At 41.1% G+C, this 18,721-nt stretch overlaps 2 protein-coding genes across 19 annotated transcripts in view; one reads left to right on the top strand and one right to left on the bottom strand.

Annotated features, from left to right (window-relative positions):
* TOR1AIP1 (torsin 1A interacting protein 1) overlaps positions 1–10,518 on the bottom strand; it is a 44,914-nt gene extending 34,396 nt beyond the window's left edge. For all 4 annotated transcript variants that reach the window (XM_069544909.1, XM_069544912.1, XM_069544910.1 and 1 more), the window contains exons 1-2: positions 8,146–10,518; positions 5,668–5,745 (exon numbers count right to left, since the gene is read on the bottom strand). In XM_069544909.1, coding sequence (XP_069401010.1) covers positions 5,668–5,745; positions 8,146–8,626 — 559 coding nt within the window. In that variant the 5' untranslated portion in view covers positions 8,627–10,518. The remainder of the gene's footprint in view (positions 1–5,667; positions 5,746–8,145) is intronic.
* Positions 7,794–18,721, top strand: part of LOC138416142 (torsin-1A-interacting protein 2-like) — a 45,817-nt gene continuing 34,889 nt past the window's right edge. For 2 of the 15 annotated variants that reach the window (XM_069544923.1, XM_069544921.1), the window contains exons 1-3: positions 14,094–14,241; positions 14,316–14,440; positions 15,461–15,504. The gene's annotated coding sequence lies outside the window, so the exon portion shown is untranslated. Of the gene's footprint in view, positions 8,309–13,775; positions 14,242–14,315; positions 14,441–15,438; positions 15,505–18,721 lie in introns of those variants that run through there. The other 13 variants (XM_069544928.1, XM_069544919.1, XM_069544929.1 and 10 more) reach the window with 10 other exon arrangements.

Genomic DNA, 18,721 nt, shown 5'->3' with positions numbered 1-18,721 from the left:
AAAAAATAAAATACGTACATAAAATGTCTAACATATTAGATTTATTATACAATCACCTATTTAGTCAGCAAAGCTTTTTCTGAGCTCTCCATTATGCTAAGTATGGGAATACAATAGTGAACTAGAGACAGGTTTGCTGCTATGAAAAATACATGGGTTTGATGTAAAATTTGACAGTTTTTCTCACCAGACCATATTTGTATAAAAAGTAAGGAGTATCAAATAAAACTTTTAAATGTCTCAATTAAGAACCAAAATCTGTACCGTAGCACCAACTCAATTATCTATTCCATTGTGGCATACCCTCACTGTGGATTATTTACATCAAACTTTGATTTGAGGGTTAACTTCCTAAGAGTTAATACACTCCCTCCAATTATTTAACTTGTGTGTTTCAACAAACACAAACTCTAATTTAAAAAAACATGTTAATGTTACCCATAATTTATTTCAGACTGTCTACAGTTCAATGGCACAGGGTTAATGAGGAAGCCAATCCCATTAAATAATAAGTTAATGTTAGCCTAGAAATCCAAGGTGTATGACCTCAAAGAGCCTCGCATAAATAATATAAACCCCAATCTATATTTAAATTTGGATTATATTACACTTGGCTTCATTTGTATCTATAAAAAAAGCAGTATGTTTGGCTCTGCGTGAGAAGTACAAAAACCATGCTCTGAACCAGCTACCACTAAACCCCTCTCCATTATATTGGCTGCCTATGTTTGTTCTCATAAAACTGACTTAACCCCATATTTCCTCTTCACAGTATCAAGAAGAGAAATCCTGAAGGGACATCCATTTATTTGTTCTAAAAATACTTATTGAGCATGTTTTTGTACATCTTAAAGACAGAGATGTAGAGACATTAATTAAGTTGATTTTATGTAGCTCGAAAGGCAGAATTAAGATCAAGAGAAATTTACAGCAAAGTAGCTTTTAGTTCAGTGGTAAAAACAAAAGCAACCAAATTATTAGTGTTGTCTCCAAAACAGAACTGATGGTGAGGGAGTGATTTCTACATCACTGCAGACGATCAACAGTGTATGAATGGATGTTAACAGAAGGACACCTATACTGACAGAAACTCTGAGTACATGACTCTCCTAAACCTTCCAGCTCTAAGATTCTATGCAATGTATCAGTTGTTAGCATTCTACATAACACATATTTAGACCTTACATAAATAGCTTTAAAAAGAAATATCACATATGTTTGTTACTCTTATTATTACAATGACTTTCCTCTCCCCCCCCCATATTCCCATCCTTTGCAGGTTTAATTAAAACCTAAAACTCAACTTTAATCTATAGATATCAATTACTATTTCAGACCCCATCTTCTCATTTAAGTTTTTCTTGTATACTCTACCAAACACACAGCCCTATGTAAGAGGGGTTGAAGGAGAGAGAGTAGCAGAGAGGGGTATTAGGGAATAAAATAACAAGGATTCTTCTTTAGTAGCAATCTCCTTCCCTTTTTTGCTCACCACTGCACCCCCAGAATCTAGCAACGGCACTAGTATAAAGTCGGTGCTCAATAAACATCTGGAGAATGAATGAATTCTGTAATTACAGCAGTCAGAGAATCAAATGTTCATGACAAAATGTGGCTTAGTCACTTGGTCATGTCTGCAACTCCATGGACTAGATGGAGCACACCAGGCTCCTGTGTTCATGGGATTCCCCAGGCAGGAATACTGGAGTGGGTTGCCATTTCCTTCTCCAAGGGATATTCCTGATCCAGGGGTCGAACATGTGTCTCCTGCATTGGCAGGCAGATTCTTTACTCCTGAGCCACCAGGGAAGCCCTCATGTTAAAACAGAAGGCAGTAAAAATATTTAACAATAATTATTTGACTAGAAACCACAACTACTAAAAATATTTAACATTAGGAAAAGTTACTAAAATTTTCCTACTATATTTTTAGGTTTTGAAATTAGTTTCATGAATGGAATGAATCTGGCTATAGAAGAAGTTATATAGGTATATATGAACAGAACTGATAGAACAACCTAATCACTATTTTAATGTGAAAATAATGCAATTCTGAAACTTCAAACAATAAGCTACTCTAGACTACTACAATCAACATTTTCATGACTTCCAAAACAGGATGACAAATGATGTGGCTGTCTTTACTAGCATGTTTTAGAAAGTGGTCCCTTGGTGTGTGTGTGAAAGTCGCTCAGCTGTGTTTTTGCTACCCCATGGACTGTAGTACATGGAATTCTCCAGGCCAGAATACTGGAGTAGCCGTTCACTTCTTCAGGGGTTCTTCCCAACCCAGGGATCGAACCCAGGTCTCTCATAGTACAGGTGGATTCTTAACCAGCTGAGCCACCAGGGAAGTCCCTTGGTATAGGTCATCATTTTCAAGGACATTTTTGGACAAAGTTTTGGCAGACCACTCCAGTGGTCCTATATAAAATTACAGCACGATTCTGAACACCAAAGTTGAATTGAAAGCCTGCGATTCTACAAGGAGGAAGAGCCTATATATACATTTGTTGTATTATTAAGTTTCTGGTGTAAAGTGGTTCAGTTTATATATATATATATACACACACACACACACACACATATTCTTTTTCATATTCTTTTCCATTATGGTTTATTACAGGATACTGAATACAGTTTCCTGCGTTATACCATAGAATTTTGTTGTTTATCTATTTTATATATAGTAGTTCATATCTGCTAATCCCAAACTCCTAACTTATTCCTCCTCTTGCCCCTGTGGTAACTGTAAGTCTGTGAATCTGTTTCCATTTTGTAAATAAGTTTGCTTGTATCATATTTTAGATTCTATGTACAAGCGATACTATATATATATATGTCTTTCTCTTTCTGACTTATTTCACTTTAATATGATAACCTCTAGGTCCTTCTATGTTGCTGCAAATGGCAGTGTTTCATTCATTTTTATGACTATTATTCCATTTTGCACATGTGTGTGTATACATATATATACACACACACACATACATACATACATACACATATATACACACACCACTTTCACTTCTTTATTCCATTCATCTGTTGATGGACATTAAGGGGGCTTCCATGTCTTGGCTATTGTAAATAGTGCTGCTAAGAACCTGTGGGTGCATGTATATTTCTGAATTAAGAGTTTTCTCCTGATATATGCCCAGGAGTGGGATTGAAGGATTATATGGCAACTCTATTTTTAGTTTTAAGGAACCTCCCAGTGTTTTCCATAGTGGTTGTACCAATTGATATTCCCTCAAACAAGGGAGGGCCTATCTTAAACTTGCACTTAAAGTAGTTTTCTATCAAACTGACTCCTGTTTAAGTAATTCCTCTGCTAGACAGACTTTCAGTTCAGTTCAGTCGCTCAGTTGTGTCCTACTCTTTACAACTCCGTGGACTGCAGCATGCCAGGCTTCCCTATCCATCACTAACTCCCAGAGCTTGCTCAAACTTATGCCCATGGAGTTGGTGATGCCATCCAACCATCTCATCCTCTGTCATCCAATTCTCCTCCAGCCTTCAATCTTTCCCAGCATCAGGGTCTTTTCCAATAAGTCAATTATTCACATCACGTAGCCAAAGTACTCGAGTTTCAGCTTCAGCACCAGTCCTTCCAATGAATATTCAGTACTTTACAAAGCTTGTAAAGACAGACTTTACAAGCATTCATTTAATGACTTTCCTAAACATTCTCCTTTTTTAAGAGGAATGACAGAGGAGCAAGACAAGTACTAGATATAGTATGATTTTTAAAAGCACCTTTTATAGTAAAAGAACCCGAAGTATCTCAAATCTCCCTAAAATGCACGTATCTTTATGTCTAGTTATATTGTAGCACAATATATTCCAGCTAATATGTGCATGAGTTCCATCAATCTACCATCTACACTGGGAAATGTTTTGTTTTTTCCATTATCAACCATAGCATGAGCTTTGTCAGAAAAAGAAATGCTTAAGCAAAATTTTACGAACTTTACACTGCCTGCAAAGTGTTGTGAGGAAAAAAAAAACCACCTTAGATCCATATGTTTTACTGTATACTAAGTGATTTTGCAAGTACTATTTCACTTTTGCAGTGAGCTTGTGAGTTAGGCCAGGTTAAGTCATACAGATAAAGGCCTGAGGGTCAACATGGCTAGCTAATATGACCAAGATCCAGTGCTCTTTGCACAACATTATGCAGCCATGTATCTCAATAGCAGTCCTAAAATACAAGCTTAATGTGAACTCCAAAAGACTGTATGAGACATTCTATTGTATAATAGTTTTATAATGGTCTGTATGGTCTATAGGCTGGTGCTCAACAGTCTTCATTAAATCAATTTACTTAACCCCATAATTTTATAAATTTATTATAGATTTATTTTTGCTGTAGATTTTAAAAATGAGAAACTTTTGTTTTTCCAGGCATAAGCGTCATGTAATTGAAGCTACTGTAAATAAAATTTCAAGAATATAGTTTTCCCAAATGGCCTGAAAAATGTGATTATAGAGAAGGCACATTACCCTTAACTGGCAGCATTTCTTCCTCCTACGTGAAAGTGAAAGTCGTTCAGTTGTGTTCAACTCTTTGTGACCCAATGGACTATACACTCCATAGAATTCTCTAGGCCAGAATACTGGAGTGAGAAGTATTCTCTTCTCTGGAGATCTTCCCAAACCAGGGTTAGAACCTAGGTCTCCCACATTGCAGGCAGATTCTTTACCAGCTGGGCCACAGGGAAACCCAAGAATACTGGAGTAGGTAGCCTATCCCTTCTCCAGAGGATCTTCCCAACCCAGGAATCAAATCTCCTGCATTGCAGGCAGATTCTCTACCAACTGAGCTATCAGAGAAGCCCAAGAAGAGGATGTATCTTACAACTGATGAGATCTTAGATTTAATATAGTATCAAATTGAGATTGATTATATTGTGTCATGTTTTTACTATGCAGACCATTTAATCCATTTTACATGACACATTTATTCATTCAACACTTAACAAGCTTTAGTGAGCAGTTAATTATTCCATGGGAGAGTGACAGTGAAGTACCTGGGGCAAGTGAAGGGGCTTTGGAGAAGACAAGCCTAGGTCTGAATTTGGCTCAGTTACATAGCAAGTAATCGTAAGAGAAAAGGCAGCTATTCTGAGCTCCAGTTTCCTCATCAAAAAAGTGGGTACATCTATCCTGCATAGTTATGTGAATTAACATATACCAAGTATATGGTACTTAGAAAGTATTCAAGTATGCGCCCTGTCTGTTCTTGACACATGCTGCTGCTGCTGCTAAGTCGCTTCAGTCATGTCCGACTGTGCGACCCCATAGACAGGAGCCGACCAGGCTCCCCCATCCCTGGGACTCTCCAGGCAAGAACACTGGAGTGGGTTGCCATTTCCTTCTACAATGCATGAAAGTGAAAAGTGAAAGGGAAGTCGCTCAGTCGTGTCCGACTCTTTGCGACCCCATGGACTGCAGCCCACCAGGCTCCTCCGTCCATGGGATTTTCCAGGCATGCTACTATTGCTTAATTCAATTTAACAACCTAAAAATAAGATTCACTGAAACTTTGAATGAGGTATGATTTGGCACCCCTGATCGACCCAATAATCCAATAACCCAATAATAATAGGCTATAATCAATACATAAAAAAAAGCTGACAGGTTAGGAAAAAAACGAACTCTTACCTGGAGTCTCTCGTGTTCTCCTGATAGCTTTGTTTGTGACCGTTTGGCTTAAAACAGTTTGTGAAGGTGGTTCATCCTCTAAAGAACACACATAACAATTATAAAATTCAGAATATGCAAAGTGAGTAGAGATTATGTATATTAACAGCAATATATAAACAGAAATGCAAGTAATTCATTGTTATGAAAAGTTGGTCTCTCTGTGCACGGGCGCCACATCAAATCCCAAAGACAGAGTCATGAGTGAAGCGGAAAAGGACAGCTTTACTGCTTTGCCAGGCAAAGGGAGACATCCCAGGCTTCTGCCTCGAAAAACTGTGTCCCATCCCCAGAGGACTTCATGAGTGTTTTTATAAGTGGGTCAAAGGTGGGGTGTCTGACAAGATAAGGGTGTGAGCAGGGTTTGCACTCCCTTACTCTCATCTCAGGTGGTCAGTCTCCTAATCCTGATGATTAATCTGGGCCTTTTAATCTTGCATCAGGTGAGTTCTTGGTTGTTCTTACTTTGATTAGCGACTGTTGGAACCTGCTCTTTGGAACTCAGAGAAGGTCATAATGGCTATCGTACTGCCTCCAAACAATGGCAAGACTCACAGGGGCCCACTCAGTTTCAATCTCTTCAGAAATGTGTAATTAAGGGGTTCCCTGGCGACTCAGTGGTAAAGAATTCGCCTGCCAATGCAGAACACTTGGGTTTGACCCCTGGGTAGGGAAGATTCCTCTAGAGAAGGAAATAGCAACCCATTCCAGTATTCTTGCCTGGGAAATCCCATGGACAGAAGAGCCTAGTGGGTTACAGTCCATAGGGTGGCAAAGAGAGTCAGACACGACTTAGGGGACGCTAAACAACAAAAAATTAGGTTTACCAAAACTTGGGAATTGAACTAGTAGTAGTTCTTACTACTCTTTAGGACAACATAAAAATAAACTACTCACCAATGATGCTTTACAAAATAAATATAGAAATATTACTCTAGAAAATTTAAAAGACGGGCTAAAGAGGAAGAATGAAAAACGTGTAGATTCTCATAGATTTACTAAAAATAGAAGTAAATCCTTTGTGTGTTAAACAAAAAACAAACAAACTAGCTTTTACAATTGCATAGGCCTGCGTGGAAGTCATACAACTTAGCATATTTCCTTTGCCTTCCAAAGCATTCTTCTAGCTACTGGAGATACAGAAAGAACATAAACACTGAAGTATAACATGGTCCCTCAAATATATATGTAGGATCTGTGTATATATGTAGGATCTTTGTCTTCAGAAGTTTATAATCTTAAAAGAGATAAAACATGTATAGGGGTTACACGGTCTTGGTATTACTCCCAACAGTAACTCACATATCTTTAACATAATTTCCAAAATCATCAACACTTCTACTGTGTCAGCACTTCAGGCATCAGCAGGCAATGTGCAGTCTATTTCTCAGCTCTAAACTGAGAAAATCCACCTCCTCTTCATCATATCCACCAATGGTCTATTACCAACTATGTAATCCCATTATGATTCAAACCCCTTGGTTTTACCTCACAGGTGCGCTACCTGGAGCCAACATGAAACTCCATCTGTGACTCAGTGTTAGATGGGATAGGGGCAGCGTGGGACAGGATGCATTACCGGCGATGATTCATTCATCTGTGACTTTCCTAAAACTACACAATCACTTTGTCAGTAACCCTGTGGCCCATTTAGATGAAAACTAATGAAAGTCTTGCTTTGTCACGCTACTGCTTAACTACTGAGGTTACACTGACGGTCCCCAACATCCGAATTTCTGGCAGAGACCACCACACTAGAGAAAGAGTGATCAGTTCAAGTTTATCACACACTGGGAAGCTTCAGGTTCAGGATGACTGCCTTGACCCCGTTTCAGTGTAAACCATGTGGGTGGGATCTCAAATCAATTCATCAACTATGCTAGTCCTCAAACGGCCACTCACGAAATTCCCCTTCCTTTCTCCCCTCCTGGATAGTGACGGGGAAAGACTGGAAGGTTAGATGAGGACCAAATCTCACTGAAGGATTTCTGGCCTCGGAGTTAAAGGAGGAAATGGAAGTGGCTTTGGCAGAAACATCCGCAGGGTAGAGAGAACCGATATGAAACCGATGTGAAACTGAACTCTGAGTGATTCAGTGTCCTGCCTTCTGCCTAACTCGCCGCCCCGAAGTGCAGGCCTGCAGAAAACGGGCAATCCTGACACCTCTAATTGATGCCCAAGGAAGCACGCGGCTCCTCGACTGTGCTCAGGTCACTACGCACGACCGCCTTTCCTTCCGGCGCCCCCGCCCTGCCACTTTCCCGCCAGCCGACGGGGCGGCCCGGGGGTGGGGGCTCACGTCCAAACCGGAGAAGCTCCGAGGAGACGAGCTCAAGGCAGGCACACGCCCGCCCAGGACGCGCACACCCTTCGCGCGTACCCGCCCACGGCACTCCCTCCCTGACTCGCGGCTGACACTGTTACCTCCGACTGTCTCACCTTCGGATGAATGGGAGTCCCGTAATCCTCTTCTGGTCGTAACCGGAGAGGGTCGTATCGGAGGCGGCGGCGAGTGCAGCTGCTCCTGGAGGCGAGTAGCTCTCCGAGTCTGCATCTCCTCGGCTTCGTGGAGTCGGGGTTGCCTTCGCTGCCGAGACCGAAGGTAATAGGCGCTTTCTCTCACTTCCTCTTTCGCCGAATCGGGCCGGAACCCTTCTAGCGGAATCTGTCTTCCCACCCGGGCCTTTTCTTTGGCCGCCCGGGGCTCGAAGTCGCCGTACACTTCGGGCGGCTCTTCTGAGAACCTCACTTCCCGCCGGCCGTGGCGCGACGGCGTAGGAGTTCCGTACGCAGGCACGTCACTGCTGCCGCCATTTTGAGGGGCGAGCCGGGGCCTTCCCTCCCGTAGCGGAGCCCTGGGCGTGACGTACAGCGCCCATCCTTCCCTCTCCGGCTCCGCCCGCCGCCCCTCGCCTGCCATAGTTGTTGACGTAGCTTGAGTCGCTCGCGACGGTGTTTTGCGGTGCCCTTAAGAGTCTCCTGCCGTTGGTGGCGATCGTTTTTCGGGGTGTAGGGCGGTGGTGTCGGCGGTCAGGGAGGCAGTTGAGCGTCGCCGGGGCTGCCGCCTGCGTCGTCGCTGCTGTGCTGCAAACCGGCCCCTGGGCCCATGGTGTGCTCCGAGGGCTGTGGGAGAGGCAGTGCCTGTGCTGGGTCAGCTGCCGCGCGGGTCACTCCCGCCTCCTGGCTGAAGGCACCAAAGAGGAGGAGAAGAGCGAGGAGGCGTCGCTGTCCTCGGCCTTCGGGGAGGGAGGGAGGGAAGACGGAGAAGGGACAAGTGGCTGGGCAAATTGCCGGTCCTCAGTCCAGCTGCTCCTGGCAACTGTTGCCTGCTCGCAAGAGGCGCCCGGCCGGGCCCCCAGCACAGAGTCGCTGGGAAAGGCGGAGTGAAACGCGGGTGGAGAAGTCTCGGTCCTCAGCCCCAGGCTGTTGCGCAGTTTTCCAGCAGCCTTTTTGATCGACTCTTGCCTTCGCCGTACCTTTCCAAGTGTCCCTTTGCAGGGCTGATAAGACATATTCGCAGGTGTCATCTTTCCTTGGAGAAAATTTTAGTTTGAAGTTCCTTGGGAAAGCAGTTTACCAGTTTTAGGTTTTAAAAGTCACTTGTTGAGTACAAAATCGGATCTACAGGCTTACTTGGGTGGATTTCCATTTACAAAATGTACGCAGCAAACAGTATATTACTCCTGATTTCGTATAAAGGCTCTACTTCAGCAACACTGTTCAGAGACATTGTTAGTGCTGTGCTATGGGCAGTGAGAAGTGAACAAATACTTTGATTAAAGACAGCACTGTAATTTTCCGTTGTGATCCATTATTTTCACTTTGCTTCTGAGCATGACTTGATATGCTGCGTGTGATACAGGATTTTTTTCTGCGTTTAGTTACTGAATAAGAAAACATGACAAAGCCATTTGTTTCACTTCTGTGTACCGTATTTGCAGATGTGGAAAATCTGCAAATATCTAAACTTAGACTCACTGAGGGAATGTTATTGAAAAATCGGATAATCTTGCCTTCACATACACACCCCCTTCTCGGACGATTTTCCATAATTGATTTTAGTGACTAGATTTTAAAATTTGCAATTTGGATAGCAGTTACAGTGAATGGGCCTGAAAATTTTGAAGTGAAGTGTAAGTCGCTCAGTCATGTCTGATTCTTTGGGACCCCATGGTGTACCGTCCCTGGAATTCTCCAGGCCAGAATACTAGAGTTAGTCTTAACCTTCTCCAGGGGATCTTCCCAATCCAGGGATCGAACCCAAGTCTCCCGCATTGCAGGCATATTCTTTACCAGCTGAGCCACAAAGGTGTGTACTCTTTCATGTATTTAAAATCACTTTAGAATGTTTTTGAGCAACTCATTGTCCAAACTGGGGGCACATATTTTATTTTAATGAAATCTTAACGATGTCGTGTGTTTTCACTAATAGGCCATAAATTTGGCCACAGACACAAGTAATTACATGCTTTAGAATCACCTAGGTTTTTGCTTGATGGAAGCTCTCGTTTAGTTTTCTGTTTTTTTTTTTTTTTAAATTATATACAATACAGCCAAAGAAACAGAAGGAATAGCAACATGAGAGATGCTACTTTTTAAAGAATCTTTTATCTTAGGGAAAATTAAAAGCATGTTCTCCCTTGTCAGCCTGAGTTAGTATATTTGAAAAATTTGTGAGACATTTCTCTGACAAAATACCGCGAAGTGTTGATACTTGGTTAATATCTGGCTTCTACTTGTTTTAACCAATGCTTAATAAGGTACCTATTGTATTACTCTATTAATATGTAACAGGAAAAGTACTGTAATAGATGAAAAGATATAATAGATTCAAGGATATAATAAAGGAATGAGATAAAAGGATATAAAACTTTATACAAGTAATATTAATAAAGTTCATATTATAGTGGTAATATTAATGCATATATTAAGCTCTTTAACCAAGGACAGTTAACTATATAGAAACTTGGATACAGATTGTAAAACAGGTTTGGGGGGCTGTATTAAAAAAAGAAGACAGGAGATTCACTACATAAGTACATATATTGCTGCTGCTAATTTGCTTCAGTCCTGTCCGAGACTGCAGGCCCACAGACTAGTCCACTAGCTCCTCCGTCCATGGGATTCTCCAGGCAAGAATACTGCAGTGGCTTGCCATGCCCTCCTCCGGGGATCTTCCCGACCCCGGGATGAAGCTGCATGTCTATGTCTCCTGCCTTGGCAGGCAGGTTCTTTACCACTAGCACCACCTGTGTCATCTTGTAATTAAAAATGCTTGAAGAACTTAGGGATGGTTTTCAAAATCATGAGAAGCTTGACGCAAAATCAGAGGAATAGTAACTTTAGCATTAAAACATACATTTTTTTAAGGGTTTTCCCTCTTGTCTAGGTAATAAGGGTACATAATCCTAGCTCTGCCATATGTGCCTCCCACACTTAGCAACCTGACAAATACCAACTTTCATTACCAACTGTGAGGTAAAGCTAAACTCTTGTCGAACCAGATATTCTGCTGTAGATGTTTTCCAAACCCAAGGGTGGCACAAAAGAGGTGACGTTATAGAGGCGGTAGACTCCACTAATATCACAAGGGAACTGCTGGACTGCTAATACCAAGAGGAAGCATGAGCTCTGAATGTTAAACAGTTATTGTGGGAGTTTGAGATCTATGGAGGAATTCAGTGAATCGAAAGAGAACAAGAGAAGAAATGATTAGAACAAAGAATAGACTCATTAATTCATGTATTTATTAAACATCTGTGTTGAAACAATAGATGCTTAATAAATATATGAATTCAATTAAGAGTATTCTTTACCCTGAGGGAATTTGCCATATATTAGTGGAGACATACATATACAAAATTACAATTGGCATTAATTTAAATACCTATTAGGCCTCAGTCTAGAAATCTAATGTTCTTGACCCTGGATTTCTAAGTAAAGCAGCTATTTTACTAAGATAATTTTTTTTTTTGAATTTTTATTTTTTTATTTTATTTTATTTTTTTTAATTTTAGTTTTTTATTTTTTAAATTTTAAAATCTTTAATTCTTACATGCATTCCCAAACATGAACCCCCCTCCCTACTAAGATAATTTTTGTACATGAGTTTTTTGTTTGCTGTTCCCGGCCTAAGTCATGTCTGACTCTTTGCAACCCCATGGACTCCAGCAGCCAGGCTCCTCTGTCCTCCACTATCTCCTGGAGTTTTTTGTTCAGGGTAAGCAGAAATCCTGTTATGTAGTGAGAAAGCATTTATCAATTCATTGTACATAGTGTTCACAGTTTTGGTCAGAAAAATAACTTTGGGGTTATATCTTAGTAGAAAAAGGTTAACAGTGTTATTTTTAATAAGAAGGTTAAAATATTAAATAAGAGGAAGTAAAGCCATGAAATTAAAAGACTCTTACTCCTTGGAAGAAAAGTTATGACCAACCTAGATAGCATATTCAAAAGCAGAGACATTACTTTGCCAACAAAGGTCCGTCTAGTCAAGGCTATGGTTTTTCCAGTGGTCATGTATGGATAAGAGAGTTGGACTGTGAGGAAAGCTGAGCGCCGAAGAATTGATGCTTTTGAACTGTGGTGTTGGAGGACTCCTGAGAGTCCCTTGGACTGCAAGGAGATCCAACCAGTCCATTCTAAAGATCAGCCCTGGGTGTTCTTTGGAAGGAATGATGCTAAAGCTGAAACTCCAGTACTTTGGCCACCTCATGCAAAGAGTTGACTCATTGGAAGACTCTGATGCTGGGAGGGATTGGGGGCAGGAGGAGAAGGGGATGACCGAGGATGAGATGGCTGGATGGCATCACTGACTCGATGGACGTGAGTCTGAGTGAACCCCAGGAGTTGGTGATGGACAGAGAGGCCTGGCATGCTGTGATTCATGGGGTTGCAAAGAGTCAGACACGACTGAGCAACTGAACTGAACTGAAAGACATAGTAGCCAGCTGCATTTATTCCCCATTCTCACAAGTGATAGAAAAAATATTTTGAAGACAATATAAATGAAAATGTCTTGCTGGAAATGAAGTGACAACAATAAATGGCCTTCCACTTATTCCTTGTTGAATTCGAAATTGCAATCAAACATCTAAAAATGTTCCCAAATCCTGCAACCTCTGCCAAAAAATGATGGTTGAAGACACCAAAAAAATGTTAATGAAGAATCATTAACCCAATAAAATTTTGTTTGAGCTTGTGCTATGTACTGCTGCTGCTACTGCTGCTAAGTCACTTCAGTCTTGTCCGACTCTGTGTGATCCCATAGAGGCAGCCCACCAGGCTCCCCCATCCCTGGGATTCTCCAGGCAAGAACACTGGAGTGGGTTGCCATTTCCTTCTCTAGTGCATGAAAGTGAAAAGTGAAAGGGAAGTCCCTCAGTCGCGTCTGACTCTTTGTGACCCCATGGACTGCAGCCCACCAGGCTCCTCCCTCCATGGGATTTTCCAGGCAAGAGTACTGGAGTGGGGTGCCATCGCCTTCCCTGGTGCTATGTACTAGGTAAACCCTATTCTAGGTGCTGGGGATAGAGCAGAAAAGAATAGACCAAAGACAACCCTCTCTTCCTTCTAGGATTTTATATTCTATGGGAATCAGATAAAAATCAATGTAAGTAAAATAGTACGTTGGTCAGGAGTTTTATAGGAAAAAATTAGGAAAGGGGAGTGAGATTTATGTGAGCAGATTTCTTCTCTGTTGTCTAGAATTGGCCCAGTTCAGGAACAGGACTTTTAGACTGACTTGACAAGTTGCCCTTAACCAATTATGTGTTCTTGGGTAAACTGCTTTCCATCTCTCAATTTTCATTTTTATAAAATTAATAGATCAAGAAAACATCTTTTATCCATTTAGCCGACACTTTTGTTCATTATCTCATTTACTCACAACCACCTTATGAGGTATGTATGTAGCGTTGTCCGCATTTAACATGGGGATAGGCACCTCATAAAGCTGGCAGTCGGTTTCCAAATCAAGCTTGACCGGTGCTTGCCATTATCATTGGCTAGTGCCGCTCACTGCGTTGGTTCCATTGGTTCCTCAAGCCTCTGAGCTTTAGGTTTTTTAAGGGCTCGGGTCAGTTCAGTTCCGTCGTTCAGTCGTGTCCGACTCTGCGACCCCAAGGGCTGCGCCAGGCTTCTCTGGCCATTCACCAATTCCAGGGCCCTCCAATATGTTGCAGAGATGTCTGCCTTCAGGTCAGAGAGCAGCGCAACTGCGAGAACGCTGGGAGCCTTTGCGGTTCTGCCCCTGCTCTTCCCACGCCTCCAGCCTCCCGCCCAGCCGCCGGCTGCTGGGGGAGTGGAGCCGGGGGTGACGCCTGGGGGAGGAGGGGGAGGAGCCGGCGCCTACCAGTCCCAGCATTCCGCGGGCGCCTACCCTCCCCGCGGAGGTCTCCATCACGTGGGCAGGGACGGGGCGACGTTCAGTTCGGCGGCGTCCGAGGGGTGCAGCCCCGCGTCTTGAAGCAGAAAGAACGCTCGAAGGGCTCTCCTGACGTTGACAGTCGACGGTTTAAAACCTCGTTAGACATTGTAAGTAAAATGTGTGTACAACTTTTCCATGTTTTAATCTTTGATCTGATACCTTTTTTTAAAATATCTTTCAGAAAAGATCCCTCCCCACCCCCACCTCCTTACCGCAAAAACCTTAAACGGAGCAGGTTGGAGGTATAATTTTGTTCTGGAGTGAAAAAGAGAGAAACAGAACCGCGTAAACATTAAACACAGGAAGGTGAGACTAAATCTTTGGTTTGGACCTTGAGAAGCAGAATTCCTCTAAGGTTCAAATGTAAACGGGAAATCTACCAGTGCAGGTGTTGATTACTCCCATACCTCCGTGTTTGACTGGATTCCATCATTCGTCTTCTTAATCCTTGTAAGATAGTGCCCCCGCCGCCCCTCACTCCCCAACCCCTGCCTTTTAGCCTTAATGGTGCTAAAAAGAGCAAAGTTTAAAGTTTTAATGAGACCCTGCAATTACCAGTTTATTACATATTATATATGTATTCCCAATTGTATTTCATACCCAGTGAAAAAGTTTATCCCCTTTTCCTTCCTCCAAAAAAATGTACTGCCTACTTAATCAGTAGTGCTTAATTGAAAGATTTTATACACGAGATACAAAAATCAGTTATCTTAATCTGATTCAATACACTGTTTCTATTTCAATTTTACCTCTCAAAGTTCTAAAACGTTTTACTTTAGATCTCTATAAGAGATTACTTCCTTGTATCTGTTTGTTAAGAGTTAGGGCTGTGACTGTTCTCCATATCTATCAGTTCAGTTTTGTTTTTCAAGCACAGGATTAGTATGTAACTGGCCAGTGGAAAATAATTTTAAAAGGAACTTAATGGTAGAGGAACTGAAAATGTTCCTGGAAGCCTTTATGTGGATTAGAATAGTTTGGAAAACTGGCTTTTGCTTTGAAAACTTTGAAAACCTCTCCTCAGCAATATTTTTTATGCTGAATGCAGAGTCCAGAACTTGATTACCAGTTTTGCTTCTGGTTTATCACGTAACCATAAGTGACTCATTTAAGCAGTATTTCACTTGTTTTTTTTTTTTTTTTTTAACTCATGTAGAGATAATACTAGCCTGAGAGCGTCTGTAATTCACAAATAAAATAACAAGAAATTATCTAATTATTTGGGGGTTATTGGGTATTTTAATAATGTATAGTGTCTTGTATGTAATCTGTCTTTGCCATGGAAATCGTTTTGAAAACTGAAGGAGAATCTGCATTCCTCTGCAGTGCAACTTGAATTTCCTGAAGGAAAGTTTGCTCAGAGAAGCTTGGTATGCTTTATGCTGTTTCTCATTTTGCATTTAGAAATTTAATTGTGTTAAAATTTCATTGCTAGTCAATATTTTATGACTATTGTGCCCAGCAAGAGGTAATTCAGTGCACTGATTATACTTTATCGTAGGTTTTGGACAGCAAATTAAGCACTTGTGAGTAAAGAAAGATGGCTCCCACATTGGTTATGAGCATAGACTTTGGAGTCACAGCTGAATTTAAATTCCTGTCCTGTCACTTTGTAACTTGGGCAGGTTACTTTATCACTCTGACCCCATGAAAGCGGAGATTTAGAGTTGTTTGGAACATTAAATGGGATAGTTTAAGGACCTAAGTGGAAACAGTTATTGCCAATTGGGCTAATTTTCTCTTTACTAGTATTAAAATAAGTGGCATATGGTTCTGATAATCAGAGTGGAGGAAAATTTACCTGTAATTCCACTACCTCAACAAATCAAAAATATAAAATGTTTATGCACTCTTCTTTAGCCTCTGTTCATGGATATACATAATGTAAATAACATTTTTGCAAACAGGCAAGTTTAAGACATTAGTTTGTAAACTTCTGAAGGTTTTGTCTTAATTATATAAATAGAGCTTTCTGGTTCTGCCTCTCTGATCTACTGGTGATGAAAGAGCAGAACTTGCCTTTAGCACAGTTTCCACTTGTTTTCCTCAGTCCGTTAGACTAATAATAAACACTTTCTGACACTTATTTTATGGTAAGGACTGCACATTATCTCTTTAACACTCATAATGCTTCTTTCATGTAGGTAGTGTTATTCTATTTTGTGGTTATTAAAACCAGAGAAACAGGGAAGAGTTCACCAAGTCAGGTGCTGGAGCAGTCATTCAGGCCTTATGCAGTCTGACTTTAGGGGACTGTGCTGCCAGTCTTTCCTATTTAGAGATTCACTATATGGATGTCAGGTTGTATGTGTATGCAGGAGATGATCCTGGAGGCTGACTTACAACTTCTTTGTATAAAAACATTGGACAAACAGTATTTGTACCTTACAACAGCCGTAACCACCACATGTAAAAAAAAAATGTTTAGGAAAACAGGAGTAGGGAGGTTTTAGTGTCTTCACAGTTGAGGCATTCACCTATATTTTTAATAGTTGTGGCAGTAAAAAATATGATTTATACACCAGACAAGTTATTAAGACTAAATTTTCCCTTTTTTTATTAGAGATAAATATCATAAAGTAAATACAGAGTTTATAGTGAAAGAGAGCTACCTTTTCTTCACTCAAACAGTGTTTATAAGTGTTTTTTAAACTTTATAAGGAGCATCAGAATCATCTGGTGAGCCTCTTAACACAGATTCCTGTACACCCTCAAAGTTTCTGGTCTAATAAGTCTAGGGTGTGATGTTAATGATTTTCAGCTAATGAGTTTAGTATGGAAACAGATATTAGTGGTGGTTGTCCAAATTGTTGGCCTGATAGTGAAACCTCAGTAGTGTTGAGCACCCAGCTCCTGTTTTAAAACACTCTCCTCTAGTAAAAGGAACCAGGACTTTTTTTGCGGGGAGGGAAGCTCTTGAATCTAGGGCATGGGCAGGGAAAATATAAGAGGAGCCTGAAACATTTTGTGGTGCTGGAAATAAAGGAGATGCTCGAAATGGTTTAAGAGCTCTTTGAAAAGACACAAGAGTGACTTGAAGGAGCTCCTCCTGATTGCCAAAGTTGGAACAACTTGAGTAATAGAATGCATAATGGTAGTACTGGATTTTAACTCATAGAATAAGTGGCCACAAGTCCATACTGACATAGCTGAGTACACAAATAGGATTCAAGAAGGGACAGTTCTTTCTTATAGAAGAATTCCAATAAATAAACATGGCAAGAAGGAAATAGAAAATCACTATTAGGCAAAACAGCAGCATAGTAATTATTGCAAACAAAATGTGCCTGTAATGCTGGTAGGTGAAAGTTTGAGGAAATACAGGATATTTGCGCAGTCTCAGAGTGTCTCCCCAAGATAATTATTAGTAACTTGACAGTGGAGATAACCAACTGACCAAGGGTAAAATCTCCACAGAAATAAGGCTTATGGATATCATGAACCCAGTGATGTGATGCACTTAGAAACACATCATTTCTTTGGTATTATTCTTGCCCAAAATGCATAACCTCTTTATCTTTCTACTCATGCTGCTGCTGCTGCTAAGTCACTTCAGTTGTGTCCGACTCTGTGCAACCCCATAGACTGCAGCCCACCAGGCTCCCATCCCTGGGATCCTCCAGGCAAGAACACTGGGGTGGGTTCCCATTTCCTTCTCCGATCAATGAAAGTGAAAAGTGGAAGTGAAGTCGCGTGACCCCATGGACTGCAGCCTACCAGGCTCCTCCGTCCATGGGATTTTCCAGGCAAGAGTACTGGAGTGGAGTGCCAGTGCCTTCTTTTCTACTCATGGGAAAACATTATAAACACAAATTGAGGGACATTCTACAAAATAACCAACTGATATTTTTTATAAGTATCAAGGTTACAAAGACCAGGAAAAGTCACAAAAGATAATGACAGAAACTGTCACAGATTGGAGACTCAGGAGAATAAACAACTAAATGCAGTGAGTGATCCCAGATTGAACCATGGAACAGAAAAGGAGCATTAGTGGAGAAACTGGCAAAATTCTAACAGTCTGTAGTTAATTGACTTGTACCATGTTAATGTCTTGGTTTTATAACATAAAATTAGTTCAGAATAAGATGTTTAATAAAAATGTGCTGGCTTCATGTAGATACTAAAGATGATTAGTGGAGTTGAACTGACACTGGGAATCAGTTGTGCTGCCCACTGTTGGAATCATAGCAAACTCTCTGAACCTTTGTGCGTTGCTTTTTGCCTCTACATAAGTCATCCTAAACCTGAGATACAAATCAGAGGAGTTGGGAGGGAGTAGAACGAAGGGTAAGAAGAAAAAGAAGACTTCCTGTACTCAGGAAAGGTATATATCTGAACTGCTCCAGGCCCTTGAAAAACAGTTCCCCAGGGAAGTAAGTGGAGTGCTTTTTGTTTTTAGTGTTTAGTACTTTCTCAACTTGCCTTTTAAAAATACGGGAGAAGTACTACCTACGGAAAACACTGGGAAATGACTTTAACTTGTGATAATAGTAATCCTAACTTATTATGACAGTGGATAATGGTACAGAGGAGTGGGCAAGACTTAGTTAGGTACTTAGTTTTCAACACAGACATGTGTGGTGT

Source organism: Ovis canadensis, chromosome 12 (genome assembly GCF_042477335.2).
Source record: "Ovis canadensis isolate MfBH-ARS-UI-01 breed Bighorn chromosome 12, ARS-UI_OviCan_v2, whole genome shotgun sequence".
Lineage (NCBI taxonomy): Eukaryota > Metazoa > Chordata > Mammalia > Artiodactyla > Bovidae > Ovis > Ovis canadensis.
Note: the sequence above shows the minus strand (reverse complement) of the source record. Positions and strands in the feature narration are given on the sequence as shown.